General features: G+C 43.2%; 1 protein-coding gene across 1 annotated transcript in view; it reads left to right on the top strand.

Moving 5' to 3' along the window:
• Positions 1–10,081: 10,081 nt before the first annotated feature.
• Positions 10,082–26,674, top strand: part of rnd2 (Rho family GTPase 2) — a gene marked incomplete at its 3' end in the record, with an annotated part of 37,004 nt that continues 20,411 nt past the window's right edge. The window contains exons 1-2 of the mRNA XM_083976685.1: positions 10,082–10,353; positions 10,896–10,983. Coding sequence (XP_083832811.1) covers positions 10,252–10,353; positions 10,896–10,983 — 190 coding nt within the window. The 5' untranslated portion in view covers positions 10,082–10,251. The remainder of the gene's footprint in view (positions 10,354–10,895; positions 10,984–26,674) is intronic.

The raw sequence follows: 26,674 nt of genomic DNA, 5'->3' as shown, positions 1-26,674 counted from the left end.
TTTACAACAGATCTAGAGAGAGGAATAATAGCAAAATCATACAAATCCCATTCTGCTTGAATTATTAACACTAATTAAGGATGCATGATAACTATCGGTACAGAAAACGCACAATTAAGTTTGATAATGACATTTTTTGCAGCTTAACAGAGCCAGTTACTGTATAATGATGCATCATTGATTTTGCTCGTTTTCAGTCCTAAATTGATTTAAAGGGATAGTTCAACATTTTGGCAAATTGGCCCACTGCCATAATCCCTATAGTCATAGCAGTAGATCTGTTACCTTTAATTGTCGGTGCAAGCTATTTTTAGAACGGCGGAGCAGAGTCGCGAGCTGCTCAGAGCTACGCTACAGAGGCTAATGGCTAATGGGATTTATTGGTTTCCCTCATCAAACTCAATACACAATCCAACAACTCCAAAACGCTCTGGTGGACAAGTTGTGACCTGCACATTCACCACGCTATGAGATAATAACAGAACGTTACCTGACAGAGTTGTTTTAGAGGCAAATGCAGAAACTGCTTACTGAAAAATTGTCCCTGAAGGCAACGCGCATCAGATGTTTTGCATGAATTTACCTCTAAAACAACTCTGTCTGGTAACGTTCTGTTATTATCTCATAGCGTGGTGAATGTGCAGGTCACAACTTGTCCACCAGAGCGTTTTGGAGTTGTTGGATTGTGTATTTGATGAGTTTGATGAGGGAAACCAAGAAATCCCATGAGCCTTCGTAGTGAAGCTCTGAGCAGCTCACGGCTCTGCTCCGCCGTTCTAAAAGTAGCTTGCACCGACAAATAAAGTTAATGAACCCCTACTGCTATGACTATAGTGATTATGGGAATGGGCCAATTTGCCAAAAATGTTGAACTATCCCTTTAAAACAATAATAAATGTTGATTTTGAAGAGTCATAACTGTTGTTGTATTTGTTGTGATTACAACAGTAGTGATGTCGGTTCTATTATGAGGCAGAGCTATAATGTTAGATTCATCTTTACTCACTACATCTCAGCCTTTCTTAACTTCAGGTGTGTTTATAAATATTGTAAATGTTATGAGAGTCAGGAAGTTATCGTGTGGAAGAAGTAGCATCTCTAAAACAGATATAAAATGTATGAATGCCCTCAGGTTCAGTGTCTGTGATGACTTATCTGATGTTGTGTGTGTGTGTCTTGTCTCCTTCTGAAGATAAATGATATTTATTCTGGTTTGATCACAGCTGTTTTGTGAAGACGTGTTCGTCCAGAAGCCCATTACTGAGTGGACGGTTATTTGTGTGTTCCTCGCTGCATCAGATTCGTTTCCTCAGCCCATCAAACTTCTCCCTCGTTAACGTGTTACAGGCCTCGGGGATCCAGAACCAAACTAATCTGTTTATCCTCAAATGTTAAGCAACAGTTGTTGTTTTTTTCTGCTGATGTTAAATTGAAATACAAAGTGTGGGAGGCGCTCTTGGCTCGTCTAGTCGATTACTCATTAAAGCAAATATCTCAAAAAGGTTAATCACATGGCAGCAACTCAGTGATCAGTCATGGCAGAGGCAGACACGGTGCAAACGATCGGCTGAGCATCAGAATGAGGAGGAAAGGTGATTTTGAACGTAGCTTGGACTATTTCAGAAACTGCTGATCTACTGGGATGTTCTAGCACAACCATCTCTAGGGTTTAACAGAGACAAGTCTGAAGAAGATCAAATAAAAGGCCTTGTTGATGCCAGAGGTCAGAGGAGAATGGTCAGACCGGTTCGATTTGATAGATATGGATACTAGGGGTGGGAGAAAAAGCTATTAACATAAGTATCGCAATATTTTTTTTGACGATTTTTAAATCGATTTTTTTTTCAAAAATCCATCCAGAGACCAAAAAAAATGTTTTTTTTTTTTTTGATATTGTGCAATGTGCATTTGTTAGCCTTTTTTACATACAGAGAGTCCAGGTTTTGAAAAGGGTTTAAGTTCACTTTATAATGGAGTATGTTAATTTATAGGCTCCTACAGTATTTGTGTGCAGATAAATGTTAAAATGTAGCAGTTTACCTCAGTCTATATCTCATTTTGTCAGAAAGATTTCAGAAGCCTGTTTTTTCTATACTCTTTTTGCCTCTTTTATGCAGTCCAGGCTTTTGAAAAGAGAGTGAACATATACAGCGGGGAAAATAAGTATTGAACGCGTCAACATTTTTCTCAGAAAATATATTTCTAATAGAGCTATTGACATGAAATTTTCACCAGATGTTGGCATCAACCCAAGTAATGCACACATACAAAGAAATCCGAACATTAATGTCCATAAATTAAGTTATGTGTAATAAAGTGAAATGACACAGGGAATAAGTATTGAACACATGAAGAAAAGGAGGGGCAAAAAGGTATGGAAAGCCAAGAAAACAGCTGGAGTTTGTCAGTATTTAGAATGTAATCCTGTCTCCTATCAGTGCAAAGTAATATCTGCTGGTTTAGTCCTGATTGATGCCTTTTAAAAAGGTTTCTCACCACCAAGGTGTCAGACAATAAGAATTGCATGGTGGGCAATGGCAAAGGGCTGTCTAAGAGCTGTCTAAAGACCTACACAACCTTACTATTGCAAAACAAGAGTCAAAACAATAATCAGAAGGGTTCCCTAACAGTCCAGGACACTGGTGGAGAGCTTCAGAAAGACCTGGGATCAGCAGGTACAGTTGTTTCAGAGAAAACAATAAGTAATGCACTCAACCGCCATGGCCTCTATGTCTTGCATGGTGTGTGTGCATGGAGGCCATGATGGTTGAGTGCATTACTTATTGTTTTCTCTGAAACAACTGTACCTGCTGATTCCAGATCTTTCTGAAGCTCTCCACCAGTGTCCTGGACTGTTAGGGAACCCTTCTGATTATTGTTTTGACTCTTCTGTTTGAAATCTTTGGCTGCGTAGGTCTTTAGACAGCTCTTTGTCATTGCCCACCATGCAATTCTTATTGTCTGACACCTTGGTGGTGAGAAACCTTTTTAAAAGGCATCAATCAGGACTAAACCAGCTGATATTACTTTGTACTGATAGGAGACATGATTACATTCTAAATACTGACAAACTCCAGCTGCTTTCTTGGCTTTCCATACCTTTTTGCCCCTCCTTTTCTTCATGTGTTCAATACTTATTCCCTGTGTCATTTCACTTTATTACACATAACTTAATTTATGGACATTAATGTTCGGATTTCTTTGTATGTGTGCATTACTTGGGTTGATGCCGACATCTGGTGAAAATTTCATGTCAATAGCTCTATTAGAAATATATTTTCTGAGAAAAATGTTGATGTGTTCAATACTTATTTTCCCCGCTGTATATTGCTGCTGAATAAATCTTAAAAACTTAAAAATCTTAAAATGTGTATTTTTTGGGGAAAGTCTGTAGACAATCATAATCATTCAGCTGTTTCACTGGTGTTAAAAATGCTAAAAATCGAGAAAATCTGCAATATTGTAGAATCGCAATTTAAATCGAATCGGCTTCCAAAAAATCGTAGAAGAATTGAATCGGGAGAAAAGCATATCGTCCCAGCCCTAAAGGATACAGTAACTTAAATAACCACTTGTTACGTTCCAGCTGAGCTCTGCAGAGAGGAACATCTCTAAATGCACAACATGTCAAAGGCCACAGCTCACATGGGCAACAGGAGGAGGAAAAACGTCGTCTGGTCTGATGAGTCGGTTTCTGCTGCGACATTCAGATGGAACCACATGAAAGTCGGGATCAATCTCGCTGTCGTTCCCTTCATGACCACAGTGGACCATCTGCCTCCAGCTGCATCGCCTCAACCTGGTCCCGACGGGAACGCACATCTTTCAAATCTTCAAATTCATACACATTTTGCATGAATTTCCCTCTAAAACAACTCTGTCTGGTAACGTTCTGTTATTATCTCATAGCGTGGTGAATGTGCAGGTCACAACTTGTCCACCAGAGCGTTTTGGAGTTGTTGGATTGTGTATTTGATGAGTTTGATGAGGGGAAACCAAGAAATCCCATTAGCCTCCGTAGCGTAGCTCTGAGCAGCTCACGGCTCTGCTCCGCCGTTCTAAAAATAGCTTGCACCAACAATTAAAGGTAACAAACCTACTGCTATGACTATAGGGATTAAGGCAATGGGCCAATTTGCCAAAATGTTGAACTATCCCTTTAAAATAAGAAGTCACACGTTGTGCATAGCGAAACAGACACATGGTCATCTCACACCCTCTGACCACTGACATGAAGGAGCTGTCAAGTGAGTGTGAGTCGGAGGAATCACAAGAGAATGGTATTTTGTGTCCTTATTAGTAAGTGTTATTATCAGGAAGTCTCATAATAGATAATTAGAAAGATAATAGAATAGTGGAGGATAGTGCTGTGGGTTATGTCACTGACTTTGCACCAGGAGGTTTGGGTTCAAATCCCACTAAAGACTGCAGCCACAGCCAAATTCACCATTCATAATTGCTCTTTGGGGCCCCCCCCTAGTGGCCAATGGGCCCCAGTTTGCTTTTGCCTTGGTTCCGCCTCTGCTTTGACCTTTGGGAGTGGATGTGGTGGAAGAGGAGATTCTCATCATGGACAGACACGCAGCCGAGCCGACACATCTGCAGCAGCTGTGAGATATGTTCAACAATGTCGGACGCCGGTCAACATGGACCAAGAAACCTCTGAGGAACGGTTCCTCCAACACGTTGTTTAGTTGAGATGACGCCACCGAGACCGAAGTCAAACCTGTTCCCAGCAGAGTCGTGGCCAGTGAGTATGTAACTCATCACTTCTGCTTGGCAACATTTACAGAAAGTGGAAGATTAGAAACCCAGAAACCCAGAAATCGCTGCATGCTGGCTCCCCACCAACTCAATCTGGTCCTTGATTCATTTTTTTTTCTCTCCTCGGTTTCATTTTTTCCCTCCTGTTGAGCGACCTGGCTCCGTCGTCTCAGTGTAATGAGTTTACTGGTGGAGTGCTGCGTCTCCTCTCTACGCACACCACCACTGTTCAGCACAGTCATACCGCTCCACACACATAATGCAGAAGAACAATACACCCACCTGCTGGCAGGTGCACAAAGCTATGGTGAATAGCATGAGTGTGAAAAAAAAAGAAAAGAAAAGAAAAGAAAAAAACACCCACAGTTTACCGTAAGTGATTACGCATTAATATGAACGCTTTAGTAAATGTGAAGTGTCCCTGACCTCGGGCTGAATAATCCACGAGGCCTTTAACAAGAGAAAAGAGCTGAGCAGAGGCAGGAGATGCAGCCAATCACATCAGGTTGAAGTGACACACAAATGTTTCTCATGTATTTCAAATAGGCCTGTTCCATTGATTGGTTTTTATTCGTATTTGCGATTATTTAGTTAGGACGATGTTAAAAATGTGAAATCATAAAATCGATTTTTTACTCTATAGGTATTACGGTACAGCCACCGTTCATGTATCTGGGCTACTCTGTGTTAAAATGATAGATAGAAAGAAAGAAAGAAAATATAGATAGATAGATAGATAGATAGATAGATAGATAGATAGATAGATAGATAGATAGAAAGAAATAATAGATAGATAGATAGATAGATAGATAGATAGATAGATAGATAGATAGATAGATAGAAAGAAATAATAGATAGATAGATAGATAGATAGATAGATAGATAGATAGATAGATAGATAGATAGATAGATAGATAGATAGATAGATAGATAGATAGATAGACAGACAAAATTTAAGAGCCCTAAATTCAAAACAAAACGATGAGCTGAAGAAGTTTTGTCCAGTTTCGTTTATGAAGAAACAGGATTTCAGCCGTTGTGTCCCAGGAGGTCTGTGTCTGTGTCTGGGATTATTACACAAAAGCCTCCTGTACTAGTGGACACATGCTGCCACCTGCTGTCCAACCGAGGCCAAGACAGAGAACAGATTTGGACTCTAAAAGGTTCAGTTCCCTCAAAATGCAAAGAATCATGTTTCCTATAACTTGTCTGAGCTGCAGTGGAGCAAATATATGTGGCTTCAGTTCAAGGTTTTTATATATGATACGAATGACTTCATTAATCCCAAAAGGGAAATTCATTTGTCTGGCAGCTCATCTACCACTTGCAGAAGAATTAAAAAGCCTGATGTCTGTAAAGGATCTTCTATATCTCTCCGTCCATCAAGATCAAGCGATAGAAAAGACCTACACTACATCTCCACCTCCAAGCCTTTAACCTTTGCACCAGCAGCAGCAAGACAAACACAAAAAGCACCTCTTCATCTCAGCTGGAACAGGACGTCTTCCTCCACACCTGCTCCGATTTTAATGAGAGAAGCTCCTCTCCTGAACAAACTCCTCTCCCCACAGAGGTATCCATAGTTGACAAAATACGACAAAAACGCAACAAAAATAAAGCAAAGATTGGTAAAAACTCAGAACTATCAGACTTTGCTGCTGCCAGTTGAAGCGCATGTTCTGGTAAAGTAAAATACTGTGATTTTTACAATTGTCTAATAGCTTTTTTACTTTTGATCCCCAGTGGTGTTTAACACAAATACTGTACATAAAGCCAGTTTGTTGAGGAAATACAATGAAATGTGCTTGTTAAGTTCTGTTTTGGTGTCACATTAAGTGTATGTAACCTAAGAACCAATAAAGGAGTGTGACTTCACCTGCAGCTTGTTTTGTGATCGAAGGGCACATTAACATTTTAACATACATATGTATTTATCTTGTTTATTTATCTTGTTTAAATTTGTGCTGACGCTTTTCCACAAATGAAGTTCCTAACGGAAAAATAAAGTTCTTTGAATTGAATTGAATTGAATTGAATTAATAATACGATTATTCTACTTTCTGCTATACTTTTAATTCAAGATTTGAGATTTTAATTGTTTTGTCTGGTCAATGAATGAAATAAACTTATATCAACTAAACGATATGTGACTAAATATTATATTTATGAATCAATATGTGAACAAGAACACACTCTCTGAATCTCACAGGCTGTAACTATGTCGCTCTAAACCAACAACATCTGAGGTTGAAACAAATGCAATGCAATCAATGCATCAACAATAAAAAACACAGTTGTAACAGTATGAATGAATCAAGTTACTCACTCATTGTGTAGGAAACATCAGGTCTGGATGGAAAATCCTCCAGGACCGACTGGGAGAGAGGTTCATCCTCCACTGGGACCAGACCGGCTCCAGGATCCAGGCTGCACAGGTGACACTGACTGAGAGCAGGTACAAACTTTACAGGTTTGATGGACCACTGGTCGACCTCTGCTGCCCCACATCCTGGTCTCTGGTCTCGTCTCTGTCAAAGGAAAACCTGGAAGTCTACTGGTCACTGCTCTGCACCGTCTCATCTGCCTGTGGAGGGATGGCAGGTCAAGCTGAGGGGGCGTGGCTATGAAGCTCATAGGAAGCCATCACTAGCTACTCTACTTTATCTCTGCATGGACAACACCTGCCTGCTGCTTTAACATTTCGCGTACAGAAGCTTTACCAGCAGGAGCAGACGTCGCCACAACACGAACGAGTAAGTAGAGAGAAAGAAAAAAACAATGAGTTGCAAAACTGAGAGTCAGAAAGTCACAAAACAACCTGCACCGACTTTTGTCCAAAATAAACTAAGTCCTGGAGGACCCAGGTCGCACTCAGCCCTGTCTTATCTCTCCCCTCCGTAGCTACTAAACCAAACCACCAAACCACCATGTGCACAGAGGTACGGTGGCCCGGAGAGTTTAACGAACTGCAACTTTAGAAAAACACGGGCAAACAAACAAACAAACAAACAAACAAACAAACAAACAAAACGCTGCAATTCAGTCCTACAACAACAACCCGGAAGTGTTCCCAGAATTTCAAAAGTCACGTGTAACGATTGTCAAGACTTTTTTTTTCACCCCAGTTTTAAAAAGTGTTTTTGACTATCCCAATACTAAGTTTGGTGGGTTTTTTGTTTTGTTTTTGCAGAAAAAAAATGTGGAATTTATTAGTAGGCTAATAATATTTTGATTACAGGCAGTCTTTTTTTTTTTTTTTTTAAATATATAGCCTATTTTATTTTATTTATTTTTATCACAGTGGTATAATTGCATCGGTTACTCCTCATACATTTAAAGTTTATTAGCCTACATTTATATTTGAGTTTCTATGTTTTTGTATTTCTTTTGCCTTTCCTTTCCTTTTGTTTTTGTTTTATTCTCTCAACAAGCTGTTTGAATTTATTATAGAGCACTTCAACAAAGATTTAAACCATGTCCTGCATTCGCATTCTTGTCAAACACATTTCACATTAGCTATGAAGTTTCCTGTAGCAAATCCAAATAACAGAATTACACTTTTTTTTTCAACCATTATTTAATCTGGAGAATCACTGAGAGCAAGCCCTTGATCATTTCCAATGATGTTGAGAGTACAAGACAGATATTTACAACACAATATAGACTACTACAGATAAAACAACAGCAACACAGCATAGGCAAAATTAAAGAAAGAACACAATCTATATATTTAATGCACAATTTACACATTTTATTGGTAAAAAATGTTCTTTCCTCTTGAGACCAATTAATCAAACTAAATCTCCACGTCACATAAACACTCAGTAAATTCCCATCATATTGATTTAATGTGTGTGAGAGTGTGTGAGTCCAGCAGGGGGCGCTGTCGGTCTTCACGCGCTCCAGCGATGACTCAACAGTGTCGACCGTCTACATGTGTTGGCACGTGGTCGCAGCGTCATTCAATGATCTCATTCACAAAACCATTAACTCCGCTGCTGCTGGGGGGGCGCGTGCAGGGAGCATCAGCATCATCATCATCCTCATCATCTGCAGCTGAAGTGAAGGCGATGAGACTCATAAAGACACCGGTCACCTCTAACTGCTCAGACTGATGGACTGTTTTATCTGGGCGCGCGCGCAGCATTTATTAGTATCTCCATTAACACGTCATGTTGGCGCTAAATCAAAGAGGCGTGAGAGCGACGCTGCTGCTCCACAACCAGAGAGATGGAGGAGGAAAAAATATAGATCTTATAGGTGATTATCACTCAAACAGCTGCCACTGTTAACACATAAATTATAAAAACAATATATTTTACAAGAATTTTTAATTATCTCTAATTAGAAATTAAAGCTTCTTATAATGCGATATGATGTGACTGCACTCTATCATAAACCTGAGCAGCAGCAGAAGAGCTCCTGTTTATCATCAGCATTCAACACTGAAGTAATGAAAACGATTACTTGACAGACTCTATGGTGGATGACAGGAGTGTGATGCATTCACGCTACTATCTGTTTGTAGGATGAATCATACACCTGAGCTCTGCCAAGCAGCAGCTGCACTGATGACAGTGGTACAACTGTTTTTGTTTTTGTGCTCCAGAAATAACAGTAGCCTAACAGAATAAAAAAAATCATGGGTGAAGCACAAACAAGACCTAAGATGAATTAATTGAGCTTAATTGATAATTATTTATAGATAGACTGATAACTTATCAAACATTAATCCATAGTTTATTTATTTACTCATACAAATAACATGGAAGTGCATCTTTTCCCATATTATTATGGTATAAAGACACATTTTCCTTATATTAATGTATATATTTATCTTGTATAATTGTAAATATCTATATATTTAGCTTGTTCTATTCCTATGTGGGTCAATTAAGTCTCTGATTATGATTTGATAAGGTTGGAACAATTAAGGGGCAATTTGTCCCACTTGCTATATGGCAACCCCTGTCTTAATTCGCCTAATATTATAGGAATATGATGATCAGGTCACTGTATGTGAACACTTTCCCCTCACAGCTGCTTTATTATTTCCCTTCCATCAGCCTGAGTTAAACGTGAGTGATGTGGAGATGAGGAAGGCGTGGCCACTCACCAAACCAAACCTAACCAAACTACCGGAGTTTCCAGGGAGCTGCTGCTGCTGCTGTTGTGTGCGTGTGCTGCTTCACTCACACTCACGCTCAGGCTGTGAGTGAGTGAGAGAGAGAGAAAGAGAAAGAGAGATAGAGACCGGAGCGCTGCGCGTCGGACCAGAGCTGGATCTGGAGCTGGAGCTGGAGCTGGGTAAAGCGCGCACCGCATCGCACCACATCGCACCGGCTCGACGCATGTATCTGAACGTTTTTCTCTCGCGTCTCGTCTCGGATGCTGGATGCAATCAACATCCACCACAGTAACATTAACAACCACAACAACTACAACAACAACTAACAGCGGCATCATCACACCTCTGACGGACGGACCATGGACAGTCTAGGCAGCCGCTGTAAGATTGTGGTGGTGGGGGACACGCAGTGTGGGAAAACGGCACTGTTGCACGTTTTTGCCAAGGACTGTTACCCAGAGGTAGGTGCACAATGCTTCTGCTGCTGCTGCTACTGCCGACAGACAGAAAGTCCCACAACTTATTGCTTTCATTCTCATACAGTGCGTTGTTGTTGTTGCAGTGATTAAAATCTATAATAGAACAGGAAGAAGCTCAACTTCAGCACTTGTTCAGCAGGTTCCTACACCTGTCCTCACACACAGAGAGACAAACAGAAAGGCATGTTGGAACAGTGGGGGAGGAGGAAACTCTAATGAAAGCCTGTAAAATCCCAATAAACAGTCCTGTAATGGCCTAAACTGACTTTTATTGTGTCTGCAGAGCTGCCTGTTAAACTTGAAGGCGTTGTCTTCACTGTATCTCAATAATAAACCTCCTGAAGGAAATCTTCAGCAGCTCTTTGGCTTTGTGCTGTGAAATGTCAAACCTCTCTCTGTGTTGATTGTTTGATTGACAGCTGCTTTGTTGTGTCATAGCTATATTCTCATTCTTTACACACAAAGGCTTTTGGTTTTAACTAAAATGAAATTATTTATTATTAATAATTAATTTTTATTTCCAGAACTACGTACCCACCGTGTTTGAAAACTACACCGCCAGCTTTGAGATAGACAAGCAGCGGATCGAGCTGAACATGTGGGACACGTCAGGTAAGACGACTTCATGTCTTCATGTCTGCATCATTCAGTCCCATCAATCCCACTCCCTCCATGCTGCCGTGCACGCTCCTGCTCGTGCTCGTGCACACTCATGCTCATGCTGTGACCGTGGGAGGACTCTCCTCCAACTTGTCCAGCAGCAGTCGCTCAGTGACAAACAGCTTCAGATGTCTTTTTTTTGTTTTTAGCTTCTGCTATTTATGATTGTTGTCTTTGCCTGAGACTCCGGTGCCAGTCGAGTCTCTGTGTGTGTGTGTGTGTTGTGTTTGCATTCCTGCCTCTCCTCCTCTGTTCACTGTGTGTGTGTGTGTGTGTGTGTGTGTGTGTGTGTGTGTGTGTGTGTGTGTGTGTGTGTGTGTGTGTGTGTGTGTGTGTGTGTGTGTGTGTGTGTGTGTGTGTGTGTGTGTGTGTGTGTGTGTGTGTGTGTGTGTGTGTGTGTGTGTGTGGCTGGAGCTTCCCATGCTCTGGTCAGGGTCAGGCGACTGCAGCAGGGCCGGGTGGAGGAGGTGGAGGAGGTTGGGGGGGGGGGGGGCATGGATAATTCAGACAGGATGTGTCTCTCTGCGTCTTTAACTGTTTAAGTGTTTTCATCCAAGAAAGACAAATGTGGCTCAGATCAGAGACCGTCTGTCTGCTGATGCTGCTCAGCTCCGTCCAATCAGACGGCAGCGTCCACATTTCATTCAGTCATTAATTAAAGCCCCAGTATGTAACTTATTTGGCTTTTTATTAGCAAAAATCAAATATGTCTTTCATAAATACGTATTTCACTGAAGTCAAATCACAGCCGCATACAAATGAAAGCTTTCTGGTACCTTAGAATGAGTTGTTACAAGTCGTTACAAATACATAAGTGGGCGACGCACCGAACCGAGGCGGCCATGTTGCATCACCATTTTTTACGTTGAGTGGCAGCGTGACCGTAGGTAACCACGGAAACTGAGCGGAGCTGTCGGCTCGGTCTGTTAAAACTGTCACCACTGTGTAGTGTGAGGAAGGACGGAGGCACTGGTGTTGCATTCAGGTGCAGTCAGGCAGACGGCCGTCGGCAAACCAACCGGATGTCGTTTTACTGGACGAGAGAAAGACGGTAAAACAATACCACATCACCATGACAACATATTGTCACGCCTGTATTGTTTTGCCTCGTGCTGGCGGACCACTTGTTTACATAGACGCTTGTTTATCCTGTTACATGCAGCGTCTGTTGTCTGTCTGAGGTCTGCCCGATTTCATGTGAATGCAACTAAATCAAGAATACTTTCTGATATGCAACCGCACCGCTAGATGGGGGGAATTCCTACATACTATACCTTTAATTAATGAATTATTAATGCAAAGTTTACACAGCTGGCTACCACACACACACACACACACACACACACACTCTCACTTCACCCTGAAAGAAGTTCATTCATGCAAGTCTCAGCTCAGAGTTTTTCTAGACGTCACGTGTGATCCGTGCAGAGCAACGACGACGTCACGTCAGAGTGGAAATGTTTGGAAAGAGTCGGTGCAGTGTCAGCAGTGTTGGGGACTTTCTCTGGAAACAACCCACGCCTTTGTCTTTGTTAATGATCAGTGTGTGTGTGTGCGATCGCCATCGGGCTTCAAGGGGGGAAAGCCGTGCAGTGTTCACCGACGAGCAGCATCATCATCATCAGTGAAGCTCCACTTTCATCCCCGTCCCCTGTCAGCGCCGGATGGATTTACTGCTCTGAGACTCTGCTGCATCTCAGGCTCCGGTGCCAGCTATGTATAAGGGCCCCCGCCGCGACATGGCCTCTCGGTGTGGGGGGAGGGGAGGGGGGCCCCACAGTGGGAGCGTCCCGTCCCCTGGGGGAATTCCTGCTTTTACCATAAACATTCCCAAACTCTAAAACCATCTTCCGGGAGTATTTTTATACGTCGCGCAAGTCAGCTGGTGCAGGAATGTTGTTTTTTCCTTGGACCTCGTGTCGACCCAGAGAGTAAATCAGCTTCAGCCTGTCAGTCAGCAGGGGTCGGGTCGGGGGGTTCGGGGGGGCCTCAGGGGCCACAACTTAAGAGGAGTTCCTTATCTCTGGGGCAGTGACGGCCTAATGATACAGTGGGAATGTGGAGCTTCTGTCCATCTTCTAAAAAAAAAAAAAAACCCTGAATCACCTTTGGCTCTGTTCGACTTTATAATCTCCAGCCTGGAGCCGCCCACAACACACAACACACACACACAAACATAACATCACCCAACCCTCAGGGCAAATGTGTGTGTGTGTGTATGTGTGTGAGGTCCTCGTGTGGTGTGGCATTATTCACTGATTCACAGCAAACACAGATGTTCATATTATCTCTCAACAAGAAAAATAATTGGCTCGCACTTATATGAAAAAGGCTTTCATCTGAAGAAAATCGCACGTCTGCCATCGCTTCTCGTTTGGAGTCTGAATTTTTTTTTATTGCTCTCTCCGTCTCCTCTTTCAGCTCCTTCTTCTTCTTCTTCTTCTTCTTTTAGCAGTGTGTTATTTTTTTCTTTTTTTTTTGTAATTTTCTTTCATGTAGCAGCCACAGCAGCAGTTCAGCAGCTCCGGCTCTTATAGAGCTCATTCAAACCGCCACCATTCATCAGCAGAGAAACTTTCAGACTGAAATCAATTTAATTTCAGATGTGTGCATGTGTATGTGTGAGTGTGTGAGTGTGTGAGTGTGTGTGGTGGGTTAAAGTGGCGACATGTGACACAAGTCAAAACCCCGGTGAAGAAGTTCGACCTGTGAATTCGCTCCATTTGCAAAAAAAACAAATAACAAAACAGTCTGGACAGCTCTGACCTTTGAGGGAACGGAGAGTCTGAAGTGGAGGAAGATGAGGAGCGGAGAGGCCAGCAGTGGTGCCTCGAACGCAACACGACCTAAAGTAGCCTCCTCCTCCTCATGGCCTGCTGGACGTACATTTCTATATACTGTTGTGCCCTTTTTTCTGTCGGTGCTATGTGTGAATGGGTGAATGTGATGTATGTACTGTAAAGCGCTTTGGGTATCGTTCAGGTATAGTAAAGCGCTATATAAATACAGACCATTTACCATTTACCCTGAGCAGCCAGAAGTTCACACAAAAAAGGCAAATGCAGAAACTGCTTGCTGAAAAACTGTCCCTGAAGGGAAGTGTTTTGCATGAATTTACCTCTAAAACAACTCTGTCTGGTAACGTTCTGTTATTATCTCATAGTGTGGTGAATGTGCAGGTCACAACTTGTCCACCAGAGCGTTGTGGAGTTGTTGGATTGTGTATTTGATGAGTTTGATGAGGGAAACCAAGAAATCCCATGAGCCTCCGTAGCGTAGCTCTGAGCAGCTCACGGCTCTGCTCCGCCGTTCTAAAAATAGCTTGCACCGACAATTAAAGGTAACGAACCTACTGCTAAAACTATAGGGATTATGGCAATGGGCCAATTTGCCAAAAATGTGGAACTATCCTTTTAAGATCATCCAGAAAACAAAACTTTGTTTTTTTCCTGGTGGCGTTACGCTGAGTGGCATCTCTGTCATTATCTGGTATCCATAGAGACGCCCAGGGCCACAGACCTATTTGTCACTTAACAACAAGAAAATGACACCAATAAGCCTGTTACATAACATCACCTGAGGCCACAGGGTTGTTCGACATCATCAGTGTTCCTTGTTGTTTGTGCAACATGTGGAACGTCTGCAGGTTTTAGTTGCGTTCAAGTGTTTTCAGTGTATTTTTAGTCGTTTTTTCAGTCCCGTCTTTGATCCTGAAGCCTCCTTTACCTCTTCTTAGATGACGCACACTAATGTTTATATTGTCCATAACGATGAGACATGAGGTGGTTTCAGTCTGAGTCATTCCTCGATTGAAGAGACACATGATCGACTGATCAATAGTCCCCTCTATATTTCCTCTGACATTTCTGATGTGTCCTTCTCTGTGAACACACTGTAGCTACTTCATGTCTTCTTATCTTGAGATCTCGTCTTTGCTATCTCAGGAATGCAGCGGATATAAAACATATGACTGTTTTGGCAGCTCAGGGCTTCCGTACAGCCACAGCCACAGCCACACACAGTCCTCTGGTTTCATCTGGACTTGACATTTTGCATCAGTCAATCCTCCCATTTGTTCTTCCCTAAGCCAAAACCCAGCCCAGTCCAGATATACAGCTGTTTCCCCCTCCGACCGCCGAGCTCTCAGCCTCCTCACATAAACTATTGTCTCCCTTTTTAATTGCTGGTGAAGTCTTCCTGCTGCGCTCCGACTCCGTTCATAAAGCTTTATTGATCGCCATCCCAGGCGAGGCTGTTTAAACAGCTTGCATGGTTCACTTTTTTTCTAACCAACACGGTTTAGATGTGTCGTGTTCTGCCATAAAAAAAAAAAAAAAAACGCTCCCGGCTTTCATGGAAGTCGACCATTGATTAGCCTCGCTCTCATTAATTCCTGCTTCTTCCGCCGGGGGTTTGGTCCTCGCAGGGTGAGACGATGAGGGGAGGAGGGGAGGAGGGTGGGTGAGGAGTTTGTCTAATTGAGGTCATTACTGAGCAGCATGTTTGTGTGTTTGTGTTGAGCGTTTTTAAAGAACGGGGGGGGTCAAACAGCCCGAGGCCGACTGACTCTGAGCCGTGTTTTGTATTCATCCCGGCGCCCGTTCACGACCACGTGGAGAATTAAATCAATTAGAAAGCGAATGGATGGAATTCAGATGAGAGAAACCTCGCGCCTTGTGTTTCAACAAGACGCACGATCAGCCGTGCAGCCATCGATTCAGAAAATCACACGTATCTGCGTCTTAACCGACTTTTTAAGTGGCCAGACTGTCGGTGTGGATCGGAGATAACTCGTGTCAGGGCCGTTAGGTATTACTGTCGACGCTCTCAGGGCCCAATTGGTAGTCAGCCGGTCTGAGGTCTTTTAGCGAGGCCTCGGGCATTAATACACTCTTCCTCTCTCTCTCTTTCTCTTCCCAATATGGCAAAACGCTGCCTGGGAAAGACTCAGAACCCTCACTAAGAGGTTTTTCAGTACGTGCAGCTCCTTCCAAGTCCTCGTCAGGACAGAGCAGAGCAGACCGGGCCGAGCCGGGATGGGCCGGGATGGGCTTCCCCCAGCAGCTCTGTCACGTCTTTAACGCCTGACCTGCTTCTCACATGAAGACTGGAGCTCTTGCGTCCTGTTTAGTCATGCTGGAGTGCACTTTCGAGTGGCAATCCACAGGAATCTTGTTTTTCTTTCTTCTTTTGCTGACGTCTTCGTACTAATCTCTCCCGCTGTTTTCTTTTCTTTTCTTTACACTGTACTTCCGACCTCAGAAACCACTCAGTCAGTCCAACCACGTCGTTGCAGGCCCATCGCTTTTCATCCTGGTGAGTCGTTCTAGCGGATGGAGCGATGCTGGATGCTGGATGCTGGATGCTGCATGGCTACTGGCTGGCATTCAAACTGCTCTGTTTTCTCTCCCTTTTTATTATTATTTTTTCCAAACAAAGTGCTGTTTCCGTTGCTGGGAACATGAAACGCATCACTTGCTGTGCAGCGGAGGATTTTCTCCTCCTGCATCAGCCCAGCCTCAGCCTGACACCAGCTGAGCACAACAAACAAACAGAAAAACGCTTTTCCTGAACGAGCCACAGGTAGAAGAAGAAGCTGCACATTCAGAATTTTTTTTTTTTTATTTGTTTGAAAGATGTCACAAAGACTCTTAGATAAAATTACCACCCCAGATGAGTGTCACAGCCCTCACACCCCCCCACCCTCTGTGTTCTGCCTCCTGTGCCGGAGACGACGTCTTTTAATGTTTTGTTGTGACTCATCGGCGGCGACAGAGCTGTCTGGCGTTTTCACAGGCAGAGTTGCGATTGTTTTTGACTTGAGGGGAGGATAACAAGACACTGCAAGTGTGTTACACACCGCTCCCAGTTGCTGCCGGCACTCACCCGAAAGTCACAGCTCCTCTTTTCCCCTCTCCTGTCTCGTCTCTCTCTCTCTCTCTCTCTCTCTCTCTGAACTTTCCCGCCATCTTTATCCTCTTTCAGCTCCACATTCTCCGTGCGCTGGACCAGCAGGGCGTCCGGAGGCCTGTAAAAACACGCTGAGTTCACTGGGCTTTCTTGTTCCTCAACACTTTCCGCTTGATTAATCTTTAATAGAGAATGAGGGAGCTACAACCGCTGCACTGAGCAGATATAAAAATCAACAAACTCCATCCATCCATCCATCCATCCATCCATCCATCCATCCATCCATCCATCCATCCTCTACCTCCACCCTTGAACCTCACAGCTCAGTGGAGCAGGAGGATGCTCAGACCCAGAACAGGACCCAGAAGAACCAGACCAGACTGGACTGGATCTGATAGATTACATCATCCTGTCCTGTTGGTCTGTTTGTATGAACTAAACCGTTACACACACAAAAAAACAACAACATCTTCATCCTCCAGTCGGACGTATTACAGTCGAGTGCTGGTTGCAAAGCCGTTGCATATTTAACTTCAGACTGTAAATATTCCTTTTGTTTATTTTCGGCGGCTTCCTGAAGGCTGGCGGATGACGACATCCTTTCACCTGCTCTTCACAAGCCTGAGCGTATTCGCGCCCGCCGAGCCCAGAGCCCTGAAACTCGCTCTGAGACTCTGTTCCTCATGCAGCCCAGGGCCATAACCGCCTCAGACAAACCTGTTTTGATGATGCACAGCAGGCTGGAAGCCACCAACCCCCCCATCCTCCCCCATCCTCCCCCTCTCCTCCCACCCCTGTGCTGAGGAAGGGCGGGGGCCACATGACAGTTTTAGGTAATGAGTAAACAGAAGAAAGTGAAGCTGTTGAAAGAACTGTCTGTCCCAGTGATGAAACAAACCCTGTTTTAGGACGTCAACAACCAACTTCATCCTCATGTGATCACATTAAGGCTGCAACTGCTGATCTGTTTTCATTAGCTATTGATTAAAGGATAATTGCCTTTTTTTTTTTTACAATCTGGACCTTATTTCCAGCATAAAATACAATCATTTACTCACCCAGATAACTTTGGTGTCATTACAAGTCGTTCCGACAAAATTAGATCCGAGAGCAGTGTATATCCGTATAATGCGAGTACACGGGGCAGTGCAATGCAGCCTCTAAATAACACATTATCTGCAGTGAAACTCGTTCATTTCACCAATATTTTGTTATGATACGCTAGTGCTATTCCCCTCCGAGTCCGGGGTGACCTGTTATCAACATCTGGGGTCTGTAGGTTGACCTGCTAACCAAAATATTGGTGAATGAATGAGTTTCACTGCAGATAATGTGTTATTTAGAGGCTGCATTCTGCTGCCCCGTAGACTCACATTATACGGATATACGTGGCTCTCGGTTGGACCTAATTTTGTCTGAACGACTTGTAATGACACCAAAATTATCTGGGTGAGTAAATGATCGTATTTTATGCTAGAAATAAGGTCCAGATTGTAAAAAACGGCATTTCCCCTTTAATTGATAGATTATTCTGTTGAGAAAAGATCAGAGACTAATGAAAAACGTCCAGTTTCTCATGAGGCTTCTTTTCCTTTTTTATTAAAAGACTTCCTCCAGTCAAACTAAAGTCTTTAACCTTGATGACATAACGTGTTTTCATGGACCAAGTTGTTTTCAGGTCGTCTGTCTGTCTGTCTGTGTGTCCTGCCCCTGAGGACACAATGTCTCACTTACACCTCAACTGAACATCTTCAGGTTTGGACTGAAGGAAGAACGGGTGTGGGGACTTCATAAAACATGGTTTGAGTTTTTTTTTTTAATGCAACATCTCGGTAACACCTTGACAGAGCTTCTTCAAATTTGGCACAAACCTTCATTCAGACTTAAGAGTTTAACTGAAGAGAGATTGGTGGCTAAAGGTCAAAGTCATGTTGACCTTGGAAAACACAGTTTTTTGCTTTAAACTGAAGAGAAATTATGACAAAATTCCCCACAAACCGAACCAGGATGTGACCTTTAACTAGTCTGAGTGTGGGAGGAGCTGGTTACACCTTATATAATACAAGACGTATGATGATGACTGAGTGTTTCCACCTTTAACTGCAGTGAAACTGTGAATCATGTGTCTCAAAAACAGAGACAAACCAACACCTATCTCAAAGCTCAAACTAACGTGACTCTCAGTCTTGCAGAAACACGTCTGGCGCAGCACTTTGTTTGTGTGTGTGTCTATGTGTATGTGTATGTGTGTGTGTGCAGGCTATTGTAAATTTTCATTTTTCAATTTGGTGGCTGAAGCGTAAGAGAGAACAGCTGAGCGCCGAGCACAGTCTGTTGTGCTGCGGTTCAGCTGCCGACTGCCATACTGGATTTTGTGTTTCCAATGGTTTTGGAAAAGAGATGTCATCTTTTGTGCCAAATCGCACAAATCTGCAAATCTTCAAAATCTCCATTCTCTGACAGCACAATCACAGAGAATATCCTCCGATCCTCCAGCCCCCCCCCCCCCCGGGTGTCAGGTTTTGGGATGAGCCTCCTCCAGCTTCTCTGGATCTCCCACTGCACCTGATAATCCCAGAGATTACAGCCTGTGGTTATAGAGCCACAACCATCCTTCACATGATGTGAAATCAAATAACAAATACTGTGTGTTGTGCACATTTTATATTTATACTTTATAATTAAATCTAATGCTGCAAGTACGTATATGCTCCCATTATAGATGCAAATCAATGCATTTCAAGTCTGAGTGAGAAATGAAATAGAAATTAGAATGTAAATGTTGTGGTAATGTGTTTTACTTTACCAGCGCAGAGGAGTTAAGAGCCTTAAGTGTCCACTTTAATGGACAAAAGTGAAATTTCCAGCCAAGTAAACACGAACGCTACATCGCCGCACACAACGCACATTAAACTGAACCGACACCAGAAACACAGATGCATTCAAACCTTGATAAGTAACTGTGATTAGTTTTAAATTACAAGAAAAAAAACGTTCATCTTTCCGCCTGCTCTAAACTTCTTGAGTAATGACATCCTCCTCCTCCTCCTCTTCCTCCTCCTCCTCGGTGGCTGCACTTGAACGCACCCTGACTCTGTGAGTGGGCTTGTGTGACATTATGGAAACTCTGGAGGGAGGGAAGGGAAGGGACTGCATGGGAGCCATTGGTCCTCGCAGGCCTGGATGTCTTGCTTGTTGAGCAGGCGAGCAGCTGTGCCTCCATCCCTGGAGCTCAGCTCTGCGTGAATCGTGTCCTCAGAATATCACACAAAGGGTCATCGTGCTGGAGAGGAGAAGGAGGAGGAGGAGGAGGAGATGCTGCAAAAACTCAGACTATTTGTCTCATTTCTAGTCAAAAATGTAATTTCTAGTCAAAACAAGTCTCATTATACTTAAAATAAGACTCATCACATTAAAAATTAGCTTGTTTTTAGACACTTTTTACTTCTTTCAAGCATATTTTCACTTGAAATAAGTAGAAAAATCTGATAGTGGAGCAAGTTTTTCTTCCCTATTACAAGCACAAAAACTTGCTTTCACTGGCAGATTTTTCTACTTATTTCAAGTGAAAATGATCTAAAAACAAGTTCATTTTTAGGTGATGATTCTTATTTTAAGCGAAAAGAGTTTAGTTTTGACTAGAAATGAGACATTTTGACAAGAAATAAGACAAATATTCTTGGAAAGATTTTGAAGTTTTTGCAGTTCTCAGCTCTCAGAGAGGAGAAACGAAGGAAGCTGGAAGAGGTGGACGAGAGCAGGAGAGTGTAACGTCACTTCTCTGGAGGTGGATTGTCCGTTACCTTTTTCTTTTTTTCCCCACCTCTCTCTCTGTGCTATTTATTTATCCTCCCCTCTTACTTTTCCATCTGTGATGAGCCATTAGTGGCGGTGGCTGCTGGAGCGCGGCGCCGAGGTCAGCGCCTCAGTGGCAGGCGGCGGCCGCGCTAAGCAGGGGGTGGGCAGGAGTGCTGCATGAAAGCACTGACAGGAACACACAGGCTGTAATTACCACTGAGGATCTGCTCTCCTTGGTGACACAATGACACACACACACACACACTTGTACACGCACACACACACACTCACAGTGACACCTACACTCCATACAGGCCTCTGTACCGACTCGTTTCTTCTGGCTTCGTCCCACACGTCTTCCTCCTGTAACACAAACCAGCCTGTAAGGTCGTTAACGCCGCCGCTCATTATGACCCGTACATAGTCTTGTCTAAACCACATCATTATTGCCGTAACCATGACAACGGAGATTGTCGGATGTTGGAAGGAAGTAGCCTATTTTATTTTCAGGGCCTGATCGATTAATGAGCTGATTTCACCTCATGTGTTTTCACCCAAACACACGGTCGCCTCATACTGTATGTGGTTCAAACTAATCTATATCAGAGGTTTAACGTTTTACTGTTTAACAATAAATAACTTTGATTATTGGAAAACATCCTCAGTGCAGCTCTACAGAGAAACTCCTAACCTCGTGGAAAATGTCAACTAGATAAGTAAAAATGGGTAGAAACTGGTGAAAATCCTAATTCTAACTATCTAATTAGGCTGTAATGACATCGCTGTGGGCTGGATCAGAGGTTTGAGTAATGAATGAGTGAAGTAGTTTGTTAAAAAAAAAAGTTAATGCAAAAATACGTAGATAAATAGTAATTTGTCAAAACTCAGCCAATAATAATTTGGCTTTAATTCACGTTGTAGCTAGTAATTAAAATAATATTCTGTGAAGGCAGCAGGGTATAAACTTTAGGAGGAGTGAGGCTCTTTCTTTCTTGTGCAGCGGCAGAACTTCACTTTGAATCCTCCTGTAATAAGATGCTGCAGGATGAAGATACGCGGGTTTGTCCTTTCTTGTACATCCTCAAATTAACGTGCAGTGGAGTTAAGCCGGTGCAGCGGTTTGAACCTCTTCACTCTGATGTCTTCTGGTGGACGAGGCCCGGGCTGAGAGCTGGGAGCCTCCACACATTCCTCCACCACCACATCTCAGCCTCTCATGCACTGTCAGCTTAATGCTGAGCGCTCGGCAAAAGTGTATAATCTGCTTAAATAGCATGTCCGCTGCTGAGGAGCACTGCACGCCGCAGATATAGGCTGTGTATGGCTTTTTTACTTAGTTAATGTACCCATTGGAATAATCAAAGTGATAAGTTATTAAGGGGGCTGAGCGCTCGCTGGACAGAATTAAAAGAAGTCTTTTGGTGCGTTGTAAAGAAAAAAGAGCACTTCAGGCTTTTGATGAGCTCGCTCTGACTCCGATTACAAGCCTCGTCTTAAGCTCTGCCATGCCGCGCCGCTAACAGGAGAGTTTAGCTCATAATGACTGACACAGAATAAAAGGATAAAACGAAGATTGGAAGTGTTTTGTCGGCGAGTATAAAAGACGACACAGTCGCAGAAAGGAGGGCAGATATCAGGACACACAGCAGAGAGGCAGAATCCCCACACTGTCACTGATATCTGATTTATTTGTCCTCATTCTGATTCAGAGTGATTTGATAGTCATCTGTCTGATTCCCTCCAGTATTTACCTTTTAATCTGCATTAGTGACTTGTTCATGTAGTAAAACAAACAGCGTGAAGTAACTAACTAAAAGAGGAGAAGAAAAGCATAAAACATAAAAGATTTTTGTTGAAAATTGAAATTCAATCAAAAAAAAAGGTTTAATTTCTAGAAAAAAACACAACTTAAAGCTTCAGTTGGTAACTTTTATTCAGTCATATTTGCTGGAACTGTCACTATATTCTGTCGGATATGAAATGGGTAATTTAGGACAAAATCCAACTCTTCTGGCTCAACTTATACAGCCTGTTATTGTATTTGCCAAAATCAGCCACTCCCGGTGCAGGAGCAGCAGCCAATCACAGCTCATACACGTCGTGCTTAGTCAACGAAAGGCAAAGCGGTTCATAGAGGGACCTGACGGTGTATCATCTTGAAATTTCCGACTTTACTTTCACTTTCATCGACTTACCAACTGTAGCTTTAAAGTCACTTAAAGGGACAACGAGGAGTTTCTCCATCGACAGAACGAAAAATTCCGCGACAATAAAAAAGTCTCATATTAATGTGGATGAATCTACGTTACCCACACTTGTTAATGGCTCCATTTTTGATAAATATATAGTTTTGTTTCTATCGTTATTTTGTTATTATTGTTAGTGGTAGAAATGCTGGGCGAGTCGACCAGCGTTTCCTACTTTCTGGTTTCTGCTCTTGTGGGTCATGAGAATAACGCCGCTGAATCGCCGTTTATGGTCGGAACTACGACGGTATCTGATCGTCTTCGAACCTCTGACTTTAATTCTTGATGAATGAAAACATTCTTGGCAAGATGTCTGTCTTGCGCCGGTCCAAGAATTTCACCGTGCACGCGGAGGCTCATGGTAAATGTAGTGTGAAAACACTTTGCTTTCCAAAACTCCTCATTGTCCCTTTTTGAGCACTATAGTGACATCATGGGGCCATGTTTTTGTCACATTGTGATGTAATTAGAACTGTTAATTGATTAAAATACATAATAATTAATCATAAGACCTTCCAATAGTTAACCACAAATCAATCATATAGTTCTAATTCGTCCAAATTGACCTTAAAGAACTATTTTTCAGTCTTTAGAATAATTGACAAATATGCAGCTTTATGCTAAATTTAACTTTATTATACACTAATCAAAAACAGTGACACATATCTGGACTGCATTTGGCACGACGGCTCCATCAGTGTGTAAACTGTTTCCAGAAACTGATTCAAACTACAGACGACAGGTCAAAAGTCAAAATAACAGAACATGCATTGATCTCACGCCAGAATATATATATATGGTGCCATTAAAACTAAATTTACATCAGCAGCTTTACATTTAATACATGATCCAATTAAGCTTGAATTGACTGAGTGCAGCAGATAAACGTCGTGTGATAGATGTGTGTGAGTGTGTGTAAACGTGTGTTGACATGTGTGTGTGTGTGTGTGTGTGTGTATTGAACAGGGCGGTGTATGGGAATTCCAACAGCTCTGACCCCATGACCCCCTCCCATTGTTTCTCAGCTGATCAGAGGCGTAATGGTGGTGGTGAGGGGAGTGTGTGTGTGTGTGGGGGGGGCAGCTTCCACACAATGAGGCTGGAAAGCTCAGCAGCTGCCCGGACTAATAGACACAGAGACTGAGTGAGAGGTTGAAGGGAGGAGAAAGCATCGGGGGGGAAACCATGTTATAAGAGCAGTTCATTGAAATCTGGGAACGAGGACAGAAGGAGGAGAAGTGTAGCCTACATCTGTGCTCGTTCCGACCCCCCACTCGCCCACTCATCCACTCATCCATCCATCCATCCATCCACCACCCTCCCAGGCTTCCTTTGTGCTGTGGGGGGGGGGGGGGGGGGGGGGGGGGGGGGCAGGTTTGTCAGTTGCACCCTTGGGACCTGACCCACTCCGGTCCTCAGGGGAAGCAGCCAACTGTGTCGCGCTCTGGACTCTCATCTGCTGCTACATATGGCAACAGGAAGCAGGTTTAACGTCTGTTGTTGCAGGAGGAAGATGAGGAGAAGGAGGAGGAGGAGGGGGTCAACCTGCAGTGACACCGGAGGAAGCTATCGATCCTAACAGAGTTACTTCCCCTTCCGTGGAATTCAATCTTTTTTGGTTCATGACGAATAAACGCCGGCGCTGATACTGGCTTGCTCTGACAGACACGGCTCGATGTTCTCTTCCACGCTTCCAGCAGCTACGCATCTTCTCAGTCAGTCAGTCAGTCAGTCAGTCATGAGTCCTGCTCTGCCAAAAAGGCCTCATGTGACACCGTCCCTAATTTGCACTACTTCCCCCCCATCAAAGTCCGAATCCAATTCAGAGTTCAGTTGTGATCCGCCGTGGAGCTGCTGGCCGGCGTCACTGCTCCGCTGCAGCAGCTCGGTGTTCCCAGCAGGCCTCGCTCCCACAATGCAAACTAAAGAACGCTGCACTTTACTTTAAAACTCTCTACCGTTGGATTAAAGCTCTGCAGACACATTTATAAATATATATATATAGTACATATATATAAAGCAGCTGCAGACCTACGTGTTTAAACTTCTGTTTATTTCTTTATGCTTGATGTTTGTATGTACAGTACGTTTGTGCTTTCATTGCATCTCCTCTGAAGAACTTTGTGACGTCTCTCTGCTCCAGAAAAACTTTCATAGAAATAAAGTGCTCACTATAACAACTTTGTGCTTCACTCACATTTAGTGAAGAATCTCTTAATGCAGCAATACTCACAGGCCAAAAACCATCCTCTTTAATAGATAGTGAAATAGAAACGCACTTGATACGGTGCAAAAAGTCAACCAGTATGACTTTGCACTAAGATATGGAAGTGAGTAGTGAGCAATGGCAGCAGTGTAGTTTTAGCTTTGCTTTAGTATATTTGATGATGTTACTTGCACAGCCTCCTCCTCCTCCTGCAGCCCGTCATTCTTTAAAAGCTGCTTTAATCTAAATAATTTCAGACTTAACTGAAGCAGTGATGCCAGTTCTTGCACTAATGTAAAGAAGAGTTACTGACTTGGTTTCAACAAACAGAGCATTTTGTGGAGTTTGATTGTGTTTGAGTTGGCTGAGGGGAGGAAAAAAAACCTCCTGTTCTGCTGTGCTGTGTCAGTTTTTATTTTCACATTGTGCATCTTGTGTTTGTATTTCATGGGGGAAAAAAGTGAAGAAAGTAACTTTCCATTGCACTTTTGCACATGATGATGATGATAATGATCTTAAAATACCTCAGTACTAAGTGAAATATGTGAGATACTCCTTCAGAAAGACAAAATGAATAAACTGTGATATACATCTGTGCTTCAGATCAGACCCTGAGATCAAACTTCAAAGCCCAAACTCAAACAGAGGAGACTCAGTTTTCAGCCGGCCGCTCGCTTGCTCGCTCGCTCTAATGTCATTTATTCCCTAAAAAAAAACTATCTGTTGTGTTTCTGGGAACACTGATGTGATTACACTGAAGCTCTGAGTTACTCTGGCGCTGTTCGCAAAATTGACTTTAAAAGGAAGACAAGATACAAATAAATCCACCCCGGCTCTCTAAACAAGACGTTTGTTTCTTCTCCGTTCGTTCAGCAGCGGTGGCAGTGAACGCCACAGGAAACCCACCCACCCACCCACCCAACAAGGGAAAGTCGTGGCGCTTTGTGTGTGTGTGTGTGTGTGTGTGTGTGTTTTGTGCCGGTCAGCTGAGTGCAACAGAACCCGATGCGGTGCCAGCTTTGATCAGCCCCACTTCAAACAGCCACACTGACTGGTTCTGCTGCTCCCACAGCGACGGCGCTCAGTCCCTACGGCCCCTCCGGCCCCCCCACCCATCCACCCACCCAACTACCCAACTACCCTCTCAGCAGCGGCCGTCTCTCTCACCTCCATCTTTCACCCCCACCTGCACCTCGATGCTCACACACTCTCGACAGATCTCATCATTTATGGATGACTTTATTTATAAACAAGATCCTGTCCTGTGTGCTCCCCTTCTCTTCTCCTCTCTTCTCTTCTTGCTGCTGCTGCTGCTGCTGCTGCTTTCGTGGAAGTGAAATTGCACTTGAAGTAGTGCCATGTCTCCCCGGTGGCTCCCTGGGGGGGTTATGTGGGGGGGTTACAGAGCGGGCTGAGGGACAGATACTGTAGCATCATGATAGGGATGAGTTTGGATGTTTATACACTGGAGGAAGTAAAAGTT

This window comes from Trachurus trachurus, assembly GCF_905171665.1.
Source record: "Trachurus trachurus genome assembly, chromosome: 8".
In the NCBI taxonomy this organism is placed as follows: domain Eukaryota; kingdom Metazoa; phylum Chordata; class Actinopteri; order Carangiformes; family Carangidae; genus Trachurus; species Trachurus trachurus.
The sequence above is the reverse complement of the archived record's forward strand: the minus strand, read 5'-3'. Positions and strand labels throughout refer to the sequence as shown.